Genomic DNA, 22357 nt, shown 5'->3' with positions numbered 1-22357 from the left:
CTCTGACAGTGAATTAAATTCAAGGAAGCAACTGAGGTACAGGTTGTATTAGTAAGTAGGACATTTTCAGAAATATTCACACTGTAATCCTTAACTCTATTATTGTTGGAAGTGTGTACTTGTATGAAATATCAGATAGCTTTGTAGCCATTTTCTAAACAAAGGAGAAGAAACATTTAAATAAATCACAAAATGCAGTGGGAAAAGTTAAAGATCATTTTACTAAAAGTAAAAACAGAATATTGTAAACATATATATCCATCCATCCATTATCAAACCTGCTATATCCTAACAGAGGGTCACGGAGGTCTGCTGTCAATCAGGGCGCAAGGCAGAAACAAATCCCGGGCAGGGTGCCAGCCCACTGCAGGGTACACACACACACACACACCAAGCACACACTAGGGACAATTTTGGATCGCCAATGCACCTAACCAGCATGTCTTTGGACTGTGGGAGGAAACCGGAGCACCCAGTGGAAACCCACGCAGACACGGGGAGAACATGCAAACTCCATGCAGGGAGGACCAGGGAAGTGAACCCAGGTCTCCTGACTGCGAGGCAGCAGCGCTACCACTGTGCCTCCCCTATATATATTGTGGGGAACAGCCCGGACACAGACAGGTAGACATGTTGATTCACCACACACATTTATTTACACTACTATTTACACTTATTGTGAGCACAAACCCAGTGCCGCAGCACCAATCACCCCTCAAGTCCTTGGCCACACGCACAATGCCTTCTCTCAGTCTCTGGTCCGCCTCCACTCCTCTCCACCAAGCTTCGTCCACTTCCACCCGACTCTTGCCCACGACTGGAGGGAGGCGGCCCCTTTTATTCACCCCGGAAGGACTCAAGGTGCATCCTGAGGGGCTCCGTAGCCACACCCCTGTGTGGCGGAAGCTCTGTTGGTGTATCCGGAAGTCCACCGGGTGTCCCCAATACTCTTCCCCCCAGCACTTCCCGGTGTGGCGGAAGTACTGAGGTCCAGGGCTCCCAAGGCATTGGGGCGCCCCCTGGCGGTGACCACGGGCCCCTACAGGGTTGAGCTTCCAAGCTCTGTACCCGTGGTCCCCAAGGCAACCAGGGAGGACGCCCCCTCGTGTCCTGGAGGAGGCACAAGCCCTCCTCCGCTCCTCCTGGGCATCCCAGCCGGGCAACAAACCCAGCCGGGTACCACAGTGCCCCAACGCCAGCGAAGACCCGTTGGTCCGAGCGACACACCCTGTTAGGGTGGTTCAACCCCGAAGAGGGTCCTACTACTTGTCCAGGGTCCATTCCGGCACCCTGGAACTCTCTTTTTCGGCACCCTCTCCGAGGCCGTCGCGCCCCTCTGTTCTGCGCCGCTCATGCCTCTGCTGGTCGTGAGACTGCCCCATCGCCAGCGAAATGTCGTCCTGCCAGACGGTCCGTCCGATGAGGATTGGCTTCCCACGAAGCAGGTCCTACAGCTTACGCAGAGCCGCTGGCAAGCACAGAGAGTCAGTCGGCAGTTGCCCTACCTCTTTGTCAGGCATATCCGCCGACTGCTCTCTGAGGGGCCTTTCCACAGGCCCTGTCGGGTCCTTCCTCAGCCCGGGATTGACACTCCTTGGGCCCGCCTCCATCCAATTCTTGGCGGGCTCACAGGACACACCGTCCAATCCCGCGGCTGTCATGGGGAGGGACTTCCGGTCCGTGGCCATTTTGGCTCTGTTTCCTTGTTTCCTGGTGCAGCGACGTGCCTTCCTGGAATCTAGCAGCAGCGGCTGCTTATCGAGCTGCAGCGACTCCTTTCTCGTGGCACAGCATGCTGCCGCTTCGGCGCCGACGACAGCCTGAGGCACAGCATCTCTCTGATACTGACGCAGACCCAGGCAATCCCCGCCTGCAACACAAAAGGTAAGCTTGCCCCCGCGGGGCCGATCACCATTAGGCACGGCACTCACCTCCCGGGTCTCTTCCCTCCATGTCGCTGTCCTCGTCACACTGCTGCCTCGGACGTCCTTAGCGACAGTGTGCCTGCTGGAGTCTGCTGCACTCCAGCAATGTCTTTGATCTTCACCCCGCACCAGGGGAATACGGCTGTTTAATGAACTGGTGGCGGGCCATGAGGTGAATCGCTCACGCGGGGTTGTGCATGCGCCGCTCCCGCGGCACGTGTGTGGGCTAACCTGCTGCTCCGGACTGCCCATAAAATTATTTGTTTGGGGTCCCTGCCTTGTATCAGGCAGAGAGTCCCATCTGGGATGCCATTGTGGGGAACAGCCCGGACACAGACAGGTAGACATGATGTTTAAACCACACACGTTTATTCACAACTACTGTTTACACTTATCGTGAGCATAAACCTAGTGCTGCAGCACCAATCACCCCTCAAGTCCTTGGCCACACGCACAATGCCTTCTCTCAGTCTCTGGTCCACCTCCACTCCTCTCCACCAAGCTTCGTCCACTTCTACCCGACTCTTGCCCATGACTGGAGGGAGGCGGCCCCTTTTATTCACCCCGGAAGGACTCCAGGTGCATCCTGAGGGGCTCCGTAGCCACACCCCTGTGTGGCGGAAGCTCTGTTGGTGTATCCGGAAGTCCACTGGGTGTCCCCAATACTCTTCCCCCCAGCACTTCCCGGTGTGGCGGAAGTACTGAGGTCCAGGGCTCCCTAGGCATCAGGGAACCCCCTGGCGGTGACCACGGGCCCCTACAGGGTTGAGTTTCCAAGCTCTGTACCCGTGGTCCCCAAGGCAACCAGGGAGGACGCCCCCTCATGTCCTGGAGGAGGCACAAGCCCTCCTCCGCTCCTCCTGGGCATCCTGGCCGGGCGACAAACCCAGTCAGGTGCCACAATATATATAGGAAAGGCTTAATACAAAATGTGTTGCTCTGTGACAGTTAAACAAGTAGAAAAGTGCCAAAAATAAAAAATATGCAAAGAATTGATTTTTTGCTATAAAATAAATATCTCCCAATGACCAGATGGCTCAATAAAATCTGAATTTAAACCAATATTGTATACAGCCTTCATTGCTTGAAAATGCCCATCTGCTCTTCAGCTGGTTACAAACTTGGCGGTTAAAAGACATGTCAGTGAACAAAGGAAACAAATTCTTTTGTTCATCCTCAGTGATGGGTCACCAAGAGAATAAAGAAACACTTTCTGTAACTTAAATGCATTTTCAGATATCTTCAAATTGTTTCAAGTGAGTTGGCCTTTTTGAATAGGAACGCTTCTACTAGCGATGCTTTCAAGATATAATTGAAACAAATCTGAAATATCTTAACAAGCACAAGAAGTCTGTCTGAGTTACAGATAAGTGGGAATGCAGTGGAAATTATTTTGACACCTTAACCAATTTTAATACTCACCTTCCTTTGACATTCTGAAAAAATTTACTTTATCTGAAATTTTGTTTTATTTATCAGTGTGTCTGTATGGCATTATGGTGCACTAATTACTTCTGCCTAATAGCACTAAAGACCTAGATTTGTTTCCTGGTCCCAATATTCTTGGTGTGTCTACATGGGATCTCTCTGGATGCTCTGTTAGACTTGCACGTCCTTAAGACATACTGTACCCACAGGTGTGTGCAGAAGCGATCAAGAAGGCTAATGCGATGATAGCTCATTTAGCCTGATGTGTGTAGTACAAGTCAGAAGGAGATTACAAGCTCACCAGACCAAATATTATGAGAGGTGATACATAATTCATACACATAACAGCAACAACAACGACATTTATTTATATAGCACATTTTCATACAATTAATGTAGCTCAAAGTGCTTTACATGATGAAGAAAGAGAAAAAAGACAAAATAAATAAGAAAATAGAATTAGGGAACACTAATTAACATAGAATAAATGTAAGGTCTGCGGTGGGTTGGCACCCTGCCCGGGATTGGTTCCTGCCTTGTGCCCTGTGTTGGCTGGGATTGGCTCCAGCAGACCCCTGTGACCCTGTGTTTGGATTCAGCGGGTTGGAAAATGGATGGATGGATAAAAGTAAGGTCCGATGGCCAGGGAGGACAGAAAAAACAAAAAAAACTCCAGACAGCTGGAGAAAAAAATAAAATCTGCAGGGGTTCCAGGCCATGAGACCCCCCAGCCCCCTCTAGGCATTCTACCAAACATAAATGACCTCAATCAGTCCTCATGGCATTCAGGGTTCACATGGAAGAACTTGAGGACGACAGTCATGTGGACTTCTGGCCTTTAATCCATCAATGTTGGGACATACATCCCATGGAGAGGTGATATGTACTTCAGACACCAACAGGGGTCACTCCAGTATGAATTACCTCCTACAAATAGCTGTTCCATATGCTGCAGGGTTCATAGAGTGATAATGAGTAGTGGTGTGCCACATGTGTTTGGTTGTCTCAGTGAAAAATGGGACACACTACAGACGTAAATAGTTGGTAAAAACAGATTACTACGTTTAGTTGTGCCAAAAGGACTTAGTGTACAGGCAGTTGCCAACTCTGTGGATGTGTCAAGGTATTCTGTCCAACAGGTCCTCCAGCAGTGGCATACATTGCAGTCAACTGAGAATCGTCACCAGAACCCACTTTTGAAAGGTGATGCTCTCAGGTAGGGACCTTCCCAGAGTGTCATGCATTGTGACAGCTAACCGTTTTACCACCAGGCAAGAATTACTGCAGACTGTCAATGGAGGGCAACAACACGCCATTTCTGAATGAACACTCAGAAAGGAATTGAATGCCATGGACATCTCCAGCTATAGGGACCTTTGATCCTTGATCTACTGTTGTTTTGGGCAATCTAGGCAAATTGGATGGACAAGCTTGTGGGACTGAATGGTCTGTTCTCATCATAATTGTTGTAATGTTCTAATATACAGTATTAATTGTGGAGTCTAAACTGACTCAGAATGAGTGAGGATGCCAAGTGATGTACTGGCATTTCATTTAAATTATTCTTGCTTTGCATGAGGTACTGTAGGGTAGACTCTGATTTACAATAGTTAGATTAAATTAGATTACTTTATTAATCCCAAAGGGAAATTTAGATGCATACAGAAGAAACATAAAACACAAAGATACAGACTCATAGGACAAATAATATAATTAATCAATTAACTGATCAATAAATAGATAAATGTATATTGAGCAGAAACTGAAAAATAAATTTAAAGAAGCATTTAGTTTGGGGCATTGGAAGGAAGCATTGAATTGCATGATAGTAAAAAATGTATTCAGGAAATTGATTGATTGATAAAATTCTGAGCAATATATTAAAATACATCCATTGACTTTCCATCAGCACTGTGTTAATTGAAAAAAATTACATCCATCTTTTCATTTACTAAACCTGTTGCAGAGCTTGACATCATATAATAGCAGCAAAAGGGTGAAATCCATTGCAGGGCACCCTCACCCATGATGTGCAATTTAGAGTACTTTTAGAGTTGTCATTTAACCTAAATTGCATATATTTGGAATATCAGAATACATACATTTAAAGAACATGGCATGCATAATTCAATTCAGGATTGCAAGAGGGCAATGACTATCTTAGCAGCACAAGGCAGAGCATAACCCTGAATAAAACACTAATCCATTGTGAGACATGCACACTTTATCTTACACCCTATTTCTCAAGTGCCCTTTTTGCCAACAATCATGTCTTGACTATAATTTTAAAAGAGTACAGAGACTGCTTACCATGAGATTTCCAACAGCTACCATTTGTGACACCACATCTTTCTATTGTATTCTGCTAAAGTGAATTTAAATGCTTGTGGTCATTGTTAATTTGCTACTTGTTTTGTATAAACACCAACCAAAGATATGTTTCTTATTTTTTGAGAATAAGATAGCAAAGGAAACATATTAGACAAGTATTGCATCCTTCCAAATAAAACACAAGAGTAAAATGTGATTTCTTGCTGAGCTGCATTTTTTAAGCTTGTATAACAAAATGAGGTGAGAGATCAGATTTATATCACAACTCAGGAAAATTAAGTAACTGGTACTTACCATTTAGAAGGATATTCACATGAAATTTCCCATGGGTATGGTTTTATTTTCCACAGCACATGAGTACAATTAAAGAAAAACATGTAGTTTAATCATCCAGCATAATTTGTGCGTCATAAGTTGAAATCAAGGCCAGAATTCTCCTGTGTATGCTCTGCATGTTTATTTATTTGCCAGGAGTTAGTTGAAACACTTTAGCTGATTGTTGAGGGTTGTTAAAGTTTTCTGGTGAGCAGACCTGTGGCTTTTCATATTCTGCATTTTCACAATTCCTCTTTGACTCCAAACTTCATATTCTAGGTAGATCCTCACACAGGTCTAACCTTATATTACCTAATATATACCTAATATTTTAACCTTAAAATATTTTTAGCTATGATAATGCAATGCAGCTGACATGTATTTCGGATTCACAGTCATTTCAAATTCCTGAACTGCGACTGATGCTGCCAGGATACACTTGGGCTCCCCATGATCTTGAATTGGATGAACTCTGTTTAGGAAATTGATGCTTGGATACACTTGAATAACTAGACCTCCCTATAGTTTGCACCTGAGAATGACAACATTTTACTTTCAAGGGCAGAAATTGTACTTTGGTTCTCATTGATAGTATATTTATTTTCCTGTGGTCAGAAGAGAGAGGTTCTGCTGTTTCAGTAGTTCATTACATGCACTTCTTCACAGGATATCATCACACTGAACCTTCAGGTTTGTGATCTGGTCGTTTAAATGGATTAGATATTCAGATTCATATATGCATTTAGAGTATAGGTGTACATTTATTTTAATGAATTTTACAATTCTTGGTAAACGACGCCAAAGAAAACTAGCTGTTTACTACAGTTATTAAGTAAATGAATGTACGTTTGCCTTAGCATTTAAGAACTGAGTATTTAGAAAAAGTGTTAACACAAATACAGTAAAACATAAATATAACAATATAACATAATAATAGAGGGTTAATTCCTTGATGGTAGTTTTAATTTACAAACAGAATAGCACTTTTAAAAAGTAAACATTAATAATAATATATTTAATTAAAGTTCTTCACAGAAACTAAAAAATGCTTTTTCTTTTGAATTTATTGTTTGGGCAAATTCATTCTCCATTCGTAAGGTTGCAGATAATTACATGAATAATAGGGAAAAAAAATATATACACACATAGATATATATATATATATATATGCTTAATTTTCACTAATTTCATAAATTACTTATGTGAATGTCAATATGGATTATTACTAATAATTATAAGAGATAACTAGTACTGTATATAATTAATATAAACCAGGCATAATATACATAGTATTACAAATCCAATTCAAGAAGTGCCAAGGTTGTAAAGTGTATGCTGACCAGTTCAGTGACTAGGCAGACATCAATCCTTAGACTGTTTTTGTTTCTTATCTTGTGCGGTTAAATAAGTCACAATTTATAACAGGCAAATAAATCTTTTTCTTCTTCTTTCGTCTTCTCCTGTTAGGGGTTGCCACAGTGGATCATCTTTTTCCATATCTTACTGTCCTCTGCATCTTGCTCTATTACACCCATTACCTGCATGTCCCATCTCACCACATCCATAAACCTTCTCTTAGGCCTTCCTCTTTTCCTCTTACCTGACAGCTCTATCCTTAGCATCCTTTTCCCAATACATCCAGCATCTCTCCTCTTCACATGTCCAAACCAACACAAAGACCTTCCCCTTCACTCTTGCTAATACCTGTGTTTCACAAATCACCCCCGACACTCTTTTCCACCTACTCCACATTTTCTGCACTCCTACACTCCTCTCTAGGCACCCTGTCATATGCTTTCTCCAGGTCCACACTGCACTCATCCAGGGGTGGTAAAAGGATAAGCCCTCAGCCCTGAAGATGTCCAAGTTTAGAGTTGTTACCTTCAATGCTGAAGACATGTCTGCCAACAAAGTGCAACTCCTTAAATCACTCATTGCTAACATTATATGCCTGCAAGACACCCATAAGACCTCTGCACCTCCCATAATACCATGAATGGACCTTGTCCTCTTCCATTCAAACTCAGTACACGGAAATGGAACACCTGAACATCATCTCAGTGTACAAGCCACCTCCAACCCCATTTAATTGGCCTCAGGCAGTCCAGCTTGAACCAAAAGGTCACCTCATAGTAGGTGAATTTAATAGTCACAATAACATCTGGGGATACAGTCAAACCAATAAAGATGGTGAAACTGTGGAAGAATGGGCACTAGCTAATAACCTCACAATTCTCTACAACACTAAAAACAAGCCATCCTTCCAAAGTGCTTGCTGGAAATGAGGGTACACTCCAGACCTGGTTTTTGCCTCATCAAGACACTACCCAAATTTCGAAAAGTCCACCACAAATCCCATACCTAAATCCCAACACCGACCAATCCTAATTGACATCAAGCCCATAATAAGACCTAGAGAGTCACAATCAAAACCAAGGTTTAACTTTCGGAAAGCCAACTGGGAAAAGTTTACTGCAGATCTGGAAGCTAACATCTTAAATATCAGACCCGTCCCACAGTGCTATGCAGAGTTCCAGCATGCTGTTTGGGAGTGCTCTAAAAGTAACATCCCCAGGGGCTGTACCAAAGTGTACATCCTAAGCCTCCATGAAGAAAGCAAGGCTCTTTACAGAGATTACATCCAAGCATATAACGAGGACCACTTTTCAATAGAGCTCGGGGAAACCCTAATGACCTTGTTAAGTGGGGAAAGGAAAGATCGGTAGAAGGAAGTCATAATAAACATTGATATGACTAATAGTAGCAAAAAGGCTTGGGCTACAATTAGGAAACTAAACTCTGATAAGTATCCTCCCAAACGTATGCCAGCTGTAACACTTAATGAAGTGGCACACCAGTTGTTACTCAATGAGAAGCCACAAAGTAAGGAAAAAGGTTATCTCAAAAAAATGAAAAAAGACATGGACCGAGCCATGAACACCAGTGACAGCCACTTTGATCCATTTGTCATAGAAGAATTGAATGATGCTTTAAAACAACTGAAGCCTGGTAAAGATGCTGGATTAGACTGGATTACAACAGAGATCATACAGCACTTTGGTGATAAAACTAAAGAGTGGCTTCTCTCATTGCTTAACATCTGTGCCACATCATATAACATCCCTTAGATCTGGAGAAGAGCAAAGTTATGGCACTACTGAAACCTGAAAAAAACCCAGAAGGTCCAAAAAGTTACTGTTATGCATCTTATATAAGGTATATGAAAGGATAATACTGGCATACATATCCCCGACCATCGAGGATCAAATGTCACCAGACCAAGCGGGCTTTCGCCCCGGTTGATCTTGTTGCGGCCAAGTCTTGAACCTAACTCAATAGGTTGAAGATGGGTTTGAGCAGAAACTAATTACAGGGGCAGTGTTTGTAGACCTTTCCGCTGCCTATGATAGAGTGAACCACAGAGCCCTTCTTCTGAAATGTGCTAGAACCAGACAAAATATTCCATTGATTCATATAATCAAGTCACTACTTGTCAACAGAAGGTTCTACATAGAAATGGACGATAAAAAGAATTGTTGGAGGAATCAGAAAAATGGACTTCCTCAGGGTTCAGTGCTGGCTCCCATTCTGTTCAATATCTATACCAACGACCAGCCTGTGTTCACCAACATTAGGAGGTTAATTTACGCAGATGATCTCTACTTAGCCTCCCAGTCTGTTTCCTTCCAAGATATCCAAAAGAAATTTATCAAATGCCCTTAGCATCCTCTCAGAGTATTACATTAAATGGTTCCTTAATGCAAACCCAGGGAAGACACAGGTCTGTATCTTCCATCTTAACAACAAGCAAACACAACTTCAGAGATCCAACACCAAACATCCAGTCATCACCCTAGACAGGACAGTCTCTTTTAAAGAACACATTCTTAAACTCAAAAAGAAGATATCCAGCAGGAATAATCCCCTTAGCAAACTAGCAAACACATCTTGGGGAGCAGACCCTAAGACCCTGCGATCAACGTCCATGTCTCTTTGTTATTCAACTGCAGAGTATTGTGCACCAGTGTGGGCTAGGTCAACCCATGCCAAAAAGGTTGACCCTGAGCTAAATAGTGCATGCTGAATCATCACCGGCACATTGCGAACAATGTGCCTTCATGCTTTATACAGGCTGGCTGGGATCACACCTCCCCATATACGATGAAAAACCAGTTCAAGAGTAGAAAGGTTCGAGCAACTGATGGACTCCAGACACCCACTCCACCACCTCCAGGAAGTAAATTGCTGACTACCTTCTTGTCGGAGCTTCACCACATTGGAACCACTCAATACTCAATCTAAAGCAGTCCATAACACATATTCTCGAGACGTGGCGAGAGACTGACTGTAGCCCTCCCAATGAAGCTCTACCTACACCTCAAGAGCATCTACCCAATGGAACATCCCTGTCTAGGAAAGACTGGGTCACGCTTAACCAAGGTAGGTCAAAGATGGGCAAAACAAAGGACAGCCTATTTAGATGGGGCCTCCCAACAAGGGCTGAATGTCCCTGTGGTGAACCCACCCAAACAATGGACCACATACTCCGTGAATGTTCCCGAGGCCCAACATGCACCAATGAAGATCTTAAGAATGCTAATGCTCTTACCAGGATACAGCAGTGGTATGATAAGATATGATGATGATGATCCAGGTCCACAAAGACACAATGCAAATCCTTCTGGCCTTCTCTATACATCTCCATCAACATCTTCATAGCAAACATCGCATCTGTGCTACTCTTTCTTGGCATGAAAGCATACTGCTGCTCACTAATCATCACCTGTCTTCTTAACCTAGCTTCCAATACTCTCTTCCATAACTTCATGTTGTGGTTCATCAGTTTTATTCCTCTGCAGTTACTACAGCTCTGCACAACCCCTTTATTCTTAAAAATCAGCACAAGTACAATTCTTCTCCAATCCTCAGGCATCCTCTCACTTTCCAAGATTGCAATAAACAATCTGGTTAAAAAAAATCTGCTGTCATCTTTCCTAAACATCTCCATGCTTCCACAGATATGTCATCTGGACCAATGGCCTTTCCATTATTTATCCTTTTCATAGCTGTTCTTACTTCCTCCTTGCTAATCCGTTGCACTTCCTGATTCACTATCTCCACATCATCAAACCTTCTCTCTTACTCATTCTCTTCATTCATCAGCCTCTCAAAGTACTCTTTCCATCTGCTAAACACACCCTCCTCACTTACTGCTGCACATCTTTCCCAGCTTGGTCCCTCTGTCTAGCCAATCAGTACAGGTCCTTTTCTCCATCCTTAGTGTCCAATCTCTCATACAGCTCATCATACGCCTTTTCTTTAGCTTTTGCCACATCTCTCTTCACTTTATGCCTTATCACCTTGTACTCCTGTCTACTTTCTGCATCTCTCTGACTATCCCACTTCTTCTTCGTCAACCTCTTCCTCTGTATACTCTCCTGTACTTCCCCATTCCACCACCAGGCTTCCTTTTCCTCCTTCTTCTGTCCAGATATTATGCCAAGCACCCTTCTTGGTGTCACCCTTACTACTTCTGTTGAAGTTGTCCAGCTGTCTGGTAACTCTTCACTGCCACCCATGGCCAGTCTTACCTTCTCCCTGAACTCAATTTTACAGTCTTCCTTTTTCAACTTCCACCATTTGATCCTTGACTCTGCCCTCATTCTCTTCCTCTTCTTGATCTCCAATGTCATCCAACAGACCACTATCCAATGCTGCCTAACTATGCTTTGCCCTGTCACCAGAATCTTCTTTAAACTGATGCTCCTGCATAGGATACAATCTACCTGTGTGCATCTTCCTCCACTCTTGTACAACACCCTATGTTCCTCCATCTTCTTACAATACGTATTCACCACAGCCATGCCCATCCTTTTCACAAAGTCCACTACCATCTGCCCTTCTGCATTCCTCTCCTTGACACCATACCTATCCATCACCTCCTCATCTCCACTATTCCCTTCACCAACCTGTCCATTGAAATCTGCTCCAATCACCTCTCTCTCTTTCTTGAGTACACTCTCCACTACTTCATCCAACTTACTCCAGAAATCTTTTTTCTCATCCATTGCACACCCAACTTGCAGGGCACATGCACTAACAACATTCATCATCACACCATCAATTTCCAGCTTCATAATAATAACAGGCATATAAATGATCTTTACAAACCACTCATAATGACAATGCACTGTGCTTGGAAAATAAACAAAAAGGCAGCAGAAAAATATAGGTATATATCCAAAATCTGCAAAAACCCAATAATGAAAAAAGGATGGAAAATCAGATAATGAACAAACTTGCTGAAATGGATACAATACTATACCAAAGGTAAAACTACCAACAAAGAAACAGGGATATTCAGCATAAAGAAGGCCTTCTTGACCCGAGTTAATTGTATCCTGGACTTTAAAAGATCACCCATAAAGGGCTCATTTAGTTTGTCAGACATTGAAACCAAACATCACTAGTATGCAAAAATAATATAAAACAATAAAATCAGGTTAACTGGAGTCGGACAGTTGTATTGAGTTTAAATGTTTGTAAGTCAGGATCTGCATTCTTTAAAAAGTGTCCCCACCCCAATTCCGTCTTCTTCGGTGACAGCCAGGTTCATCTAAATGGCAGAGCTGGCCCTGAGTAAAAGGAACAAATTAACTTTGTAAATTGGGCATTTAAGGTGGTTCTCCAAAATAAAAGCACCTAGAAAAATGTCTAGGTCCAAAGTTATAACAATGTTCCACCAGGCTGTTTGCTAATCTCTTACTATTTGTCTGTTCTTTGGCAGCTGGATTGAGTAGCTCTGAACTACAAAGTATCAATGACTCTGTGGTGGCGTATATAACTCAGATGGCTGTGTCTCTGATCCCTCCAGATGTTTTCAAAGTAAGTTGGATGGGTGTTGAATAATGGTGTCAGCAGTCCATGATCCATTTTTGATTTCATTTTGATTTTATTTGTTGTCTGTCACAATTGAATAGAACATATTGTTAGAATGTAGAATCTACATTTTATTTATATATAAAATTCAAAATCGATTTACTCACTTATCAACAAAAACACTATATCATTTGTAGTCAAACATCTGAAACTTTGCAAGATTGTATATCTAGGCCAATAAGTATCCTCCCAGAAAGGAAATTTCGATTTATCAGTATTTAGGGATATTCCCCCCAAATAGAATAACTGAATACTCCAAAATTTCTAAAATGCTTTGATTTTTTTTATTGAAATTTGGTGATGTTACAGAAAAAAAGAAAATTAGCTAACACGTTTTTTTTTTTATTTGTCAAGAATTTTTTTATTTGTCAATATAGAAAGAGAAAATTCTGCGAAACTCAATGGTTAGCAAGCATACTATAAACCTTGAATGCTGGCACGAGATGCTGTGGGTGTGAGTGTTGGTGTTGATTCCCTAAAAGCAAAAAGTCAAGGAGAGAAAATTAGAGGCAGAAGTGGCATCCTCCGAATCAAGACAAGGGGGAAGTATAAACTTAACAGGTTCCCAAGAACTATGCCATTGTAATATAAATTAACATCTACAGACTTTGAAAGGGGGTCCCTCTGAAATTATTTACATTTACATGTGAATCTGCTGACTTTAAAGGGGATGCCCCATCCACCATTCCACTGCTCTACAAAATCTTTTACATACACAGTACATTTGCTTCTATGGACTTTAAAGGGGGACCTGTGATTGTTTGGGAAGCCAACAAAACATTTTACCAGCAGTTATTTTCTTCCACTTCAAGTACTAGAGAAAACAATCCAAAAAGTAAAAACATTTAATTTATTTCATGGCCAGCATAAACAAGCAGTCTATAAAATATCATTACTGTTTATAAAAAGTTACAGTAAAACACTATTCAGTGTTAGAACTTTATTGTCTGCGTATGGCTATTGCAAAAAAAAATTACAAAACATACACAAAAATATATATATATATATATATACATATAAAAAAAGTGAAAATCGTAACCATCTAATAATGATAATAAATACTCAGATTTCACATTATTCCTACTGGTTACCTGTGTCAACTCAAAAGAATATAATTTCTTTTAAAATTGTGTTTTGCAATGACCATTAACAAAAGCCAAGTCAGTAGGAAAAGTAGGAATTGATCTAATGTAGGAATGTTTTACTCATGGAAATTTGTGCATAGCATGTTCAAGAGTAAGCAGCTGCAGAGACCTAATAATATTATTATTCCTTATTTGGCAGATGTGTTTATCCAAGCAAAATACATCATTTGAGATACAATTGATTACATTTCTTTTGTTTTTACAATTGGAGCACAAGCAGGTGAAGTGATTCGTCATGGTCGCACAGTGTCAATAGCAGGATTTAAATCGATAACCTCAGGATTTGAAGTCCTTGGTCCAAAGCCTTAACCATTACACCACATTGCTTGCCAATAATATTAGCACTTTGGTAAGAAAAAAATCATAATAATACTAATATTGAACTTATGATACATCTGATTATACTATAACTGACGCCTATTGTCTTATGAAATTTCCTGGATGAAACTAAGTAACACAGCTACTATGAGTTCTGAGTGAAGATGATAAGAGCTGGCAGCTAGATATTCTCAGCGCAGAGGAATTGGATAAACCTCTCACACTATCAGAATTACTAGATACTATAAACTCACTTCAGAGTGGGAAAGCACCGGGTCCTGATGGCTACCCTGCTGAATTTCACTCAGAATATGGAACCAATGTAGGACGCACTTCAAGTTAAAGAATATTTTATCTGTGACACCACCTTTTTCCACCTTCTCAAATTTACACAGTTTTTAATGTTTGGAAAACGTATGGGATTAAATCATTTAGAGATATGTATATAAATGATGTATTTCCATCCTATGAACAATTACACTTTACATTTAGCTTCCCATCAACACAATTTTTCCATTATATCCAAATTAGAAACATTGCTAAACAAAATCTGCCCAATTGTCTTCACCTCCCACCTATTTCTATTCCAGAAGAGATATTGATCAGTCTTGAGGACTGACAGCATTTCTATAACATATAAGATCATTTTAAAGTCCATTCCTTTTGAAGATCCCAAAGCAGTGTGGGAAAAGGATCTCTTACTGAAAACTTCAGAAAAGGAGTGGAAGGCAGCTATGCACAGAATTCACTCTAGCTCCATATGCACAAATCATTCAATTATTCAAATTAAAATCTTTTATCGAACACATCTATCTCATTTAAAATTGTTCAAAACGTTTCTAAGGCAAGATTAAATCTGTTAACGTTGCAATCAAGCTCCAGCTTCACTGGGCCACATGTTTTGAGTGTGTAACAAATTAACATAATTCTGGACAAAAATGTTTAAATACCTATCAGACAGCCTTGGTGCCACAATCCCTCGTAATCCATTAATAGCTGTGCTTGGTGTACTCCCAGATGGACTTAAAGTGGAAAAGGACAAATTGTGATTGCCTTTACTTCAGTATTAGAAAGTAGACTTATCTTGCTGAACTTGAAGAATCCTAACCAACATCTTTTTAGTCAGTGGGTAACTGATGTTATATACTATTTGAAATTAGAAAAAATCAAATTCTCTCTTAGAGGATCTGTTCAAAACTATTTTAAAACCTGGCAGGATCTAATCAATAATATTTTAGAATAAGCATTTATATTGGGGAGAAAGGCTCCTTTCCCTCTATACTACTCTCAAAAGTTGTACTTTGGCTGTTGGCCTTTCTCTCTTTCTCATGGGTGGGGGTTGAATTGAATTTAGTTTTGGTTTGACTTGATTGTATGGAATGTTACATGCTTTAAATAAATTTAATAAAAGTTAAAAAAGAAGTAAAAAATAAGATAATGAAAGCTGGGAAGCCTGTTTGACTATTTAGCCAGTTTTTTGTGCTTTGATTTAATGTTTGCGGTTAAGAAAATCTTATATTGTAAGTGTCTTTTAGTGAAATTTATTTCTTTGCTTAAGAAAGTTTATAATTTTGTTATTCATTTAACTTTAACTGTGTCACATCACTATTTTGAAAGACGCTACTGGTAGATAATGGGTTGCTAAAGGATCTTGCCTAGTGGCTAGGTGACACATTCTGAAATGAGCTGCTAAATTACAGTGCATCAACATAACAGTCTGAAATATGGATTCAATCAGTGAACAAGTGGCATTAGAAAGTCTCATTTTCAGTATTCTGGCTTTGTTCCTAGCTTTTTGCGTTGACTCAGTTTTCATCTTAGTATTTTGGCTGTGATTATTTAATAGCTTTAGGTTAATGACTTCTTGTAATTCTTTCCTAATAATGATTAGTTATGCACACAGGTTTGGAAAAACAAAGTTCAATTTCTAGAAATTTGTACAGCATTTTTGCTCTCAATTTTATTTTTAGTTCTTAAGAATTAATTCTTTTGTTTTATTTCTGAAAGAAGTTTGCATCTCCTGGTTAGCTTGTTTTAACTTATGAGCAGTGGCTTCAGTGCCAGTAGTCAAGCCATGGTGGCCAGTTAGGGAAAAAGAAAGGATGGTGGGTGTCTGAGGTGCAGATCCTTTGAGCTATTTCATGTTCTCGTAACTGACACAACATAAGCTCGAAAGAGGTTCATTGTAAGCACATGGAGATTAGGAAGTGACATGATGAAAATCTTTAAAATTATAACGGCAATTACTAGTGTGATTGCTAACTTTGATTTTAGAATGGGTTTGTCAACAAGAACACATGGACAAGGATGGAACCTGGTTAATGGTAAATATAGATTATTGATAGGTTAGTAAGTAGTGTTATAGATAGTACAGTGGAACCTCGAGATACGATCACCTCTGTACACGAGAAATTCAAGATAAGAGGAAAGTATAAGCGAAAAATTTGGATCTAAATACGAGCATTGGTTCACGTAACGAGCCACGAGCCAGGCTGTGGGTATGCGTGACGCGTTTCCCGATTCGCCTCGACTCGGGGATTCACCCAAGCTGACGCTGCCCGCATTTAATGTGAAAATAATTATTCCAAGCTGACGCTGCCCGTATTTAATGTGAAAATAATTATTCCAAGCTGACGCTGCCCGCATTTAATGTGAAAATAATTATTCCAAGCTGACGCTGCCCGCATTTAATGCGAAAATAATTATTCCAAGCTGACGCTGCCCGCATTTAATGTGAAAATAATTATTCCAAGCTGACGCTGCCCGCATTTAATGCGAAAATAATTATTCCAAGCTGACGCTGCCCGCATTTAATGCGAAAATAATTATTCCAAGCTGACGCTGCCCGCATTTAACGTGAAAATAATTAATCCAAGCTGACGCTGCCCACATTTAACGTGAAAATAATTATTCCACGATGCCTCTCAAGAAGATTGTTGCCTCAAAGAAAAAAAAGGAAGCCGTGGCCGTTGAAATTAAGAAAGAAATCATAGATAAACATGAGCGTGGTGTAAGAGTGACAGAACTGGCGAAGACTTACGGCCGTTCGACATCGACGATCTGCACTATTCTGAAGAAGAAGGAACAAATTAAGAAACTTAATGTGGCCAAAGGAGTTACCGTGACTTCCAAGCACCGTCCAAAACTCCTAGAAGATGTTGAGAAGCTGTTGTTGGTATGGATTAACGAGAAGCAGTTAAAAGGCGATTCGGTGTCGGAAGCTATCACTTGCGCTAAGGCTAAGACGCTGTACTTGGACCTTCTCCGAAAAACACCAGGTACGTCGGCTGAAGATGAGGAGGTATTTAAGGCAAGCCATGGATGGTTTGCAAAATTTAAAAAGAGAACCGGTATTCACAGTGTTGTGCGACATGGGGAGGCTGCCAGCTCTGATACAGCTGCTGCTGATAAATTTGGGCAAGAGTTCCAACAATTTATTACTAGTGAGGGGTTTATTCCCCAGCAAGTGTTTAATTGTGATGAAACAGGTCTTTTTTGGAAGAAAATGCCTAAGAGGACCTACATCACGCAAGAGGAGAAATCTTTGCCTGGCCACAAGCCAATGAAAGATAGGCTTACCTTCTTGTTCTGCGCCAACGCAAGTGGAGACTGTAAAATCAAGCCGTTGCTCATCTACCACTCAGAAAATCCACGAGTTTTCAAGAGGGGGAAGGTGCAGAAAAAACAACTGAATGTGATGTGGCGGGCCAACAGCAAAGCCTGGGTAACACGGCAATTTTTCATTGAGTGGGTCAATGAAGTTTTTGGCCCCTCAGTGAAGAAATATCTTCAAGAAAAAAAATTGCCACTCAAGGTTTTGCTCATCCTGGATAATGCTACTGCACATCCTCCAGGGCTTGAAGATGATTTGCTGGAGGAATTTCAGTTCATCAAAGTCAAGTTTCTTCCTCCCAACACCACTCCACTTCTCCAGCCCATGGACCAGCAAGTAATTTCCAACTTTAAAAAGCTGTACACGAAGGCCTTGTTTCAAAGGTGTTTTGAAGTGACCGAAAATACAAGCCTGACCCTCAGAGAATTTTGGAAGGATCACTTCAACATCTTAAATTGTTTAAACCTTATTGATAAGGCCTGGGAAGAAGTCTCAGTGAGGACCCTGAATTCGGCATGGAAAAAACTGTGGCCTCAGAGTGTTCCTGACTTTGGTTTCGATCCTCAACCTGTGGACAAAACAGTGCAGCTAGTCGAAGAAATTGTATCTCTGGGGAAAAGTATGGGTCTGGATGTGGATGGTGCTGATCTGGATGAGTTAGTGGAGGAGCATAGTGAAGAACTTACGACGGATGAACTTAAGGAACTTCACAAGGAGCAGCAGCAAGAGGTGGTAGAAGAGCTTTCGTTAGGGGAGGAGGGAGCAGGGGACGAGACCCTCTCTTCCAGTAAGATTAAAGAAGTGTTAGCAAAGTGGGAAGAAGTAAAAACTTTCTTTGAAGAAAATCACCCTAATAAAGCAGTGTGTGGGCGCACCATGAACTTGTGTAATGACAATGTAGTGTCGCATTTTAGGGGCATCTTAAAAAGAAGACAGAAGCAAGTGTCATTAGATAAGTTTTTGGTAAAGCAACCTGCAACTAAAAGAAAGTCAAGCGATTCTGACCCAGAACCTGCTTCCAGTGGGGTAAAATTCCCAAGAAGAGAGAGCCTTCCTGAATCAGAGGGGGACTCTCCTCCCCCACAGTAACCCGTTTTATTTACCAGTGTTATTTATTAAAGGTAAACTTTAATTAAAGGTAAACTACAGTATATATTTTTTATCAGTGTTATTTGTTTATGTTCATATTTTTGGGGGTGCGGAACGGATTAACTGGATTTCCATTATTTTCAATGGGGAAGTTTTGTTCTAGATACAAGAAATTCACTATACAAGCTCAGTGCTGGAACGAATTAAACTCGTATCTAGAGCTTCCACTGTAGTACTTTGGGAAACATCAAATGTTGACAGTCTTTTGAAACAGTTAAAAGATTAAAAAGTTAGTCATTCATTAGGCCCTGTAGAAATATTTGTATCTCTGAAATATGTCTCTGAAGCTTTGTGAAGGAACACAAACATGGAGATCAGTGAGGCTATGATTAAGCAATGTGAAGTGTTCAAAAATAAAGAACAGAGATTAGAACAGACTTAGGCTGGGTAAATGTCCTGCTGTTGTCAAAACCTTTCATAAATTCTTGTGTTCTAATTCTCAATAGCTTAAAAAACTATTTATAGTTCAGGTTTAGTTTATCTTTTAAAGAAGGCTCTGCAAATGTTCTGTTGTACCTTCCATGGACATCGGCAGCTTCTGGTATGAGAAGTTTGGCTTGCATACATGACCCTCAAATCATTCTCCTTTTAAGTATAAGATACCTGCATGGGCTCCATCAAGGCATGATTCATTCTTACAAAACTGAACTCTCTTTGCTAACTCGGTAGAAGAAATGCAAAATGAAATTGCCATCATTCAGGTATATTACTGTTTCTGTGATCTCTGTTATCTTAGTTTTTGCACTCATCACCATCATTTGCATGAGGTGCAACATCCTTGCTAATTAAATGGTCATGACATTATGAATGCTGAATGCTAGGAGTTTTCCTGCAAAAATGTTCTGCTCACAATATTTATTGTTTTTCTTTGAAGGGCTTTACTGTACAACAACTTGAAAACTTTGGGATGGAGAATGAAGTGGCTGTGACAAGCAGCCAGCGAAGTGTGCTCAACTCTGACCAATCAAACGCTTTGGCCAAGAACCAGATTTCAGCAGCATTTCTAGGCAGTAAGATTAAATACATTCATTCATTAAAGCATTACCAAAACATCTTTATTCAAACATTTTACTAACATTTAAATCTTATGGTAGTTTGCTTATTACTTTGTCACCTGCATTGTATAGAGCTGAGGAAATTTTTTCAATTCAACTATTATCAAACACATTTAATCTAATTTAGTGTCATGGGTAGGACAGATTTTAGCACATTTAATTAGAAAAGAGTTATGAAATTATTTAGAACCTTGCTGGTAACCTATCATTGTGTGTTCAACATCTGGTGCTGTCCATATAGTAGAAAGCTTAGCTGCTCTTGATGCATTTTATTCTGTAGAGATTAAATGTCCAGATTGTGCATCTTTATGGCACAGAATTTGAGCACATTAAGAAAATTAACTTTAATTAGCTGTGAGAAATTATAAAATGGTTTCCACTTATATGATCAATTTAAATGACATGAAAAATGCATATATTTATTTAAATATTTCAATATAGTGTGTATACATTATACCTTGAAATTTACAGTCTTCATCATGAATAGGCTCAAATGCTCATTTTATTTTACACCTCTCAGGAAGAATGTTTTGACAGTTACCCACCCATCCTTTAACTGCATCCACTGCAATGAACCCAGAAAGTATAATGCAGGGTACATTGACTCACACAAGTGCTCCATAAACACTATAAATCATATTTTTTAACTCAAATTGTGCTACAATAAATTAAACACACATGGAGAGCAACTGATAAATGCTAAACACCCATTGCAAATTTATAGTATACTATGTAGTGTATGGGAGAGAAAAGGTTTGTCAGCACTATGTGCTCTCTGTTCAGCTCCTCTCCTGAGATAAAAAAAGTTGTTTGCTTATATTATATAATGTACTTCTACTGATTTTCCTATATTTTCAATTTGCAGGTGGGTCATCCAACCTGATGAGACCTTTGGATGGTCATATTCTTCTCCTGCTGACTCTCGCTCTTCTGGGAATCCCACATTAACCATTGAACCTCCCAGGCTGAGAATCCAATCCATTTTTACTTGGAAGTCCTCATCTCTCCAGAACCAAAAAAGATTCAGCATTAAAAGATCAAAGAGACAGGCTTTTTCTCCTTAGATAAATGAATTACTTTTTATCAAATTCTTATATGACCATCGTCATTCATTTTTCATTCCAAGCATATGTAGCACTCACTATGAAAGCATAATGTTCTTTCCTTAATGAGCTATAAATACTGAAAGTTTTTGGTTTTACAGTCAAATAACTATCTTCCCCTACTTCTATAGCAAACACACCCCTAGAAAACCAGTCTGTTTTCTTTAGGAAGGCCTTTGCACTTATCTGTCAAATGCATCACATTTCTTCAACACTGACAGGACAGTACTTTATATTTAAGGTACCTTATGTACCTTATGCCTTTTTATATGGGATAATCTTAAGTTTTTAAATAAATACAGTATGTAAGTATAAAATATAAAAATAAGTATATACACTCTACTTCATTCCATCACTCTAAATTGGTGTAACACAGGAGATCAACACACAATTAAAACACTCTGAAGAACTGTCGTTCCTCCTTACTGCTCCATGTTTCCTGACTGTTTTCTCTCCTGAGTATAGCCAGATTAACTTTCAAAAAAGTGCCTGTCTCCTGCTTTCATTTCTACTGTAGCAACAAAAGACATCAGGGAAAATGTATTGAAAAGTGATGGCAAATCGACTATGATTTTTATTTGGTCAAATGTGTGGGTCAGGAATAGTAACAAGTTTTTAACCAAAACTTTAATTCAAATTCAACAGAAACCAGGCCACAGTCAACTTCAAAACCTTTAAATAATTTTCATTTTTGAATTTTATTATTTAGGGCCAAAAAGATATAACTGGAGTAGGGCTGAATATATCAACAAACAACTACAACTACAACTACTTTTTTATTAGTAAGATATACTGGAACTGTACCTCTCTGATCATTACAGCGTATCAAGTCAGGTGAGAGCAGCAGTCAGGACACATGTGAGAACTTCCTTTGTTGATAACTTTGAGTAAAAGCATCTGATAAATACATGAATGAAAATTTAAATTAGTAGCTAAAGCAAACTATATTTGTTAACACATGCATTAGCATGTGTCACGATTGAATGACACTCGACCACATCAAAAAACATGCTGGTGACAGAGCACACAGAACACA

At 40.2% G+C, this 22357-nt stretch overlaps 1 protein-coding gene across 1 annotated transcript in view; it reads left to right on the top strand.

The window, feature by feature from the left end:
• Positions 1–21730, top strand: part of LOC114645314 (otoancorin-like) — a 158201-nt gene extending 136471 nt beyond the window's left edge. The window contains exons 23-25 of the mRNA XM_051923129.1: positions 12787–12884; positions 20038–20173; positions 21084–21730. Of these exons, the coding sequence (XP_051779089.1) occupies positions 12787–12884; positions 20038–20173; positions 21084–21166 (317 nt within the window). The 3' untranslated portion in view covers positions 21167–21730. The remainder of the gene's footprint in view (positions 1–12786; positions 12885–20037; positions 20174–21083) is intronic.
• Positions 21731–22357: the final 627 nt, after the last annotated feature.

This window comes from Erpetoichthys calabaricus, chromosome 2 (assembly GCF_900747795.2).
Source record: "Erpetoichthys calabaricus chromosome 2, fErpCal1.3, whole genome shotgun sequence".
NCBI classification, from domain to species: Eukaryota; Metazoa; Chordata; class Cladistia; order Polypteriformes; family Polypteridae; genus Erpetoichthys; species Erpetoichthys calabaricus.
This window is presented reverse-complemented; position numbering and strand designations above follow the sequence as displayed.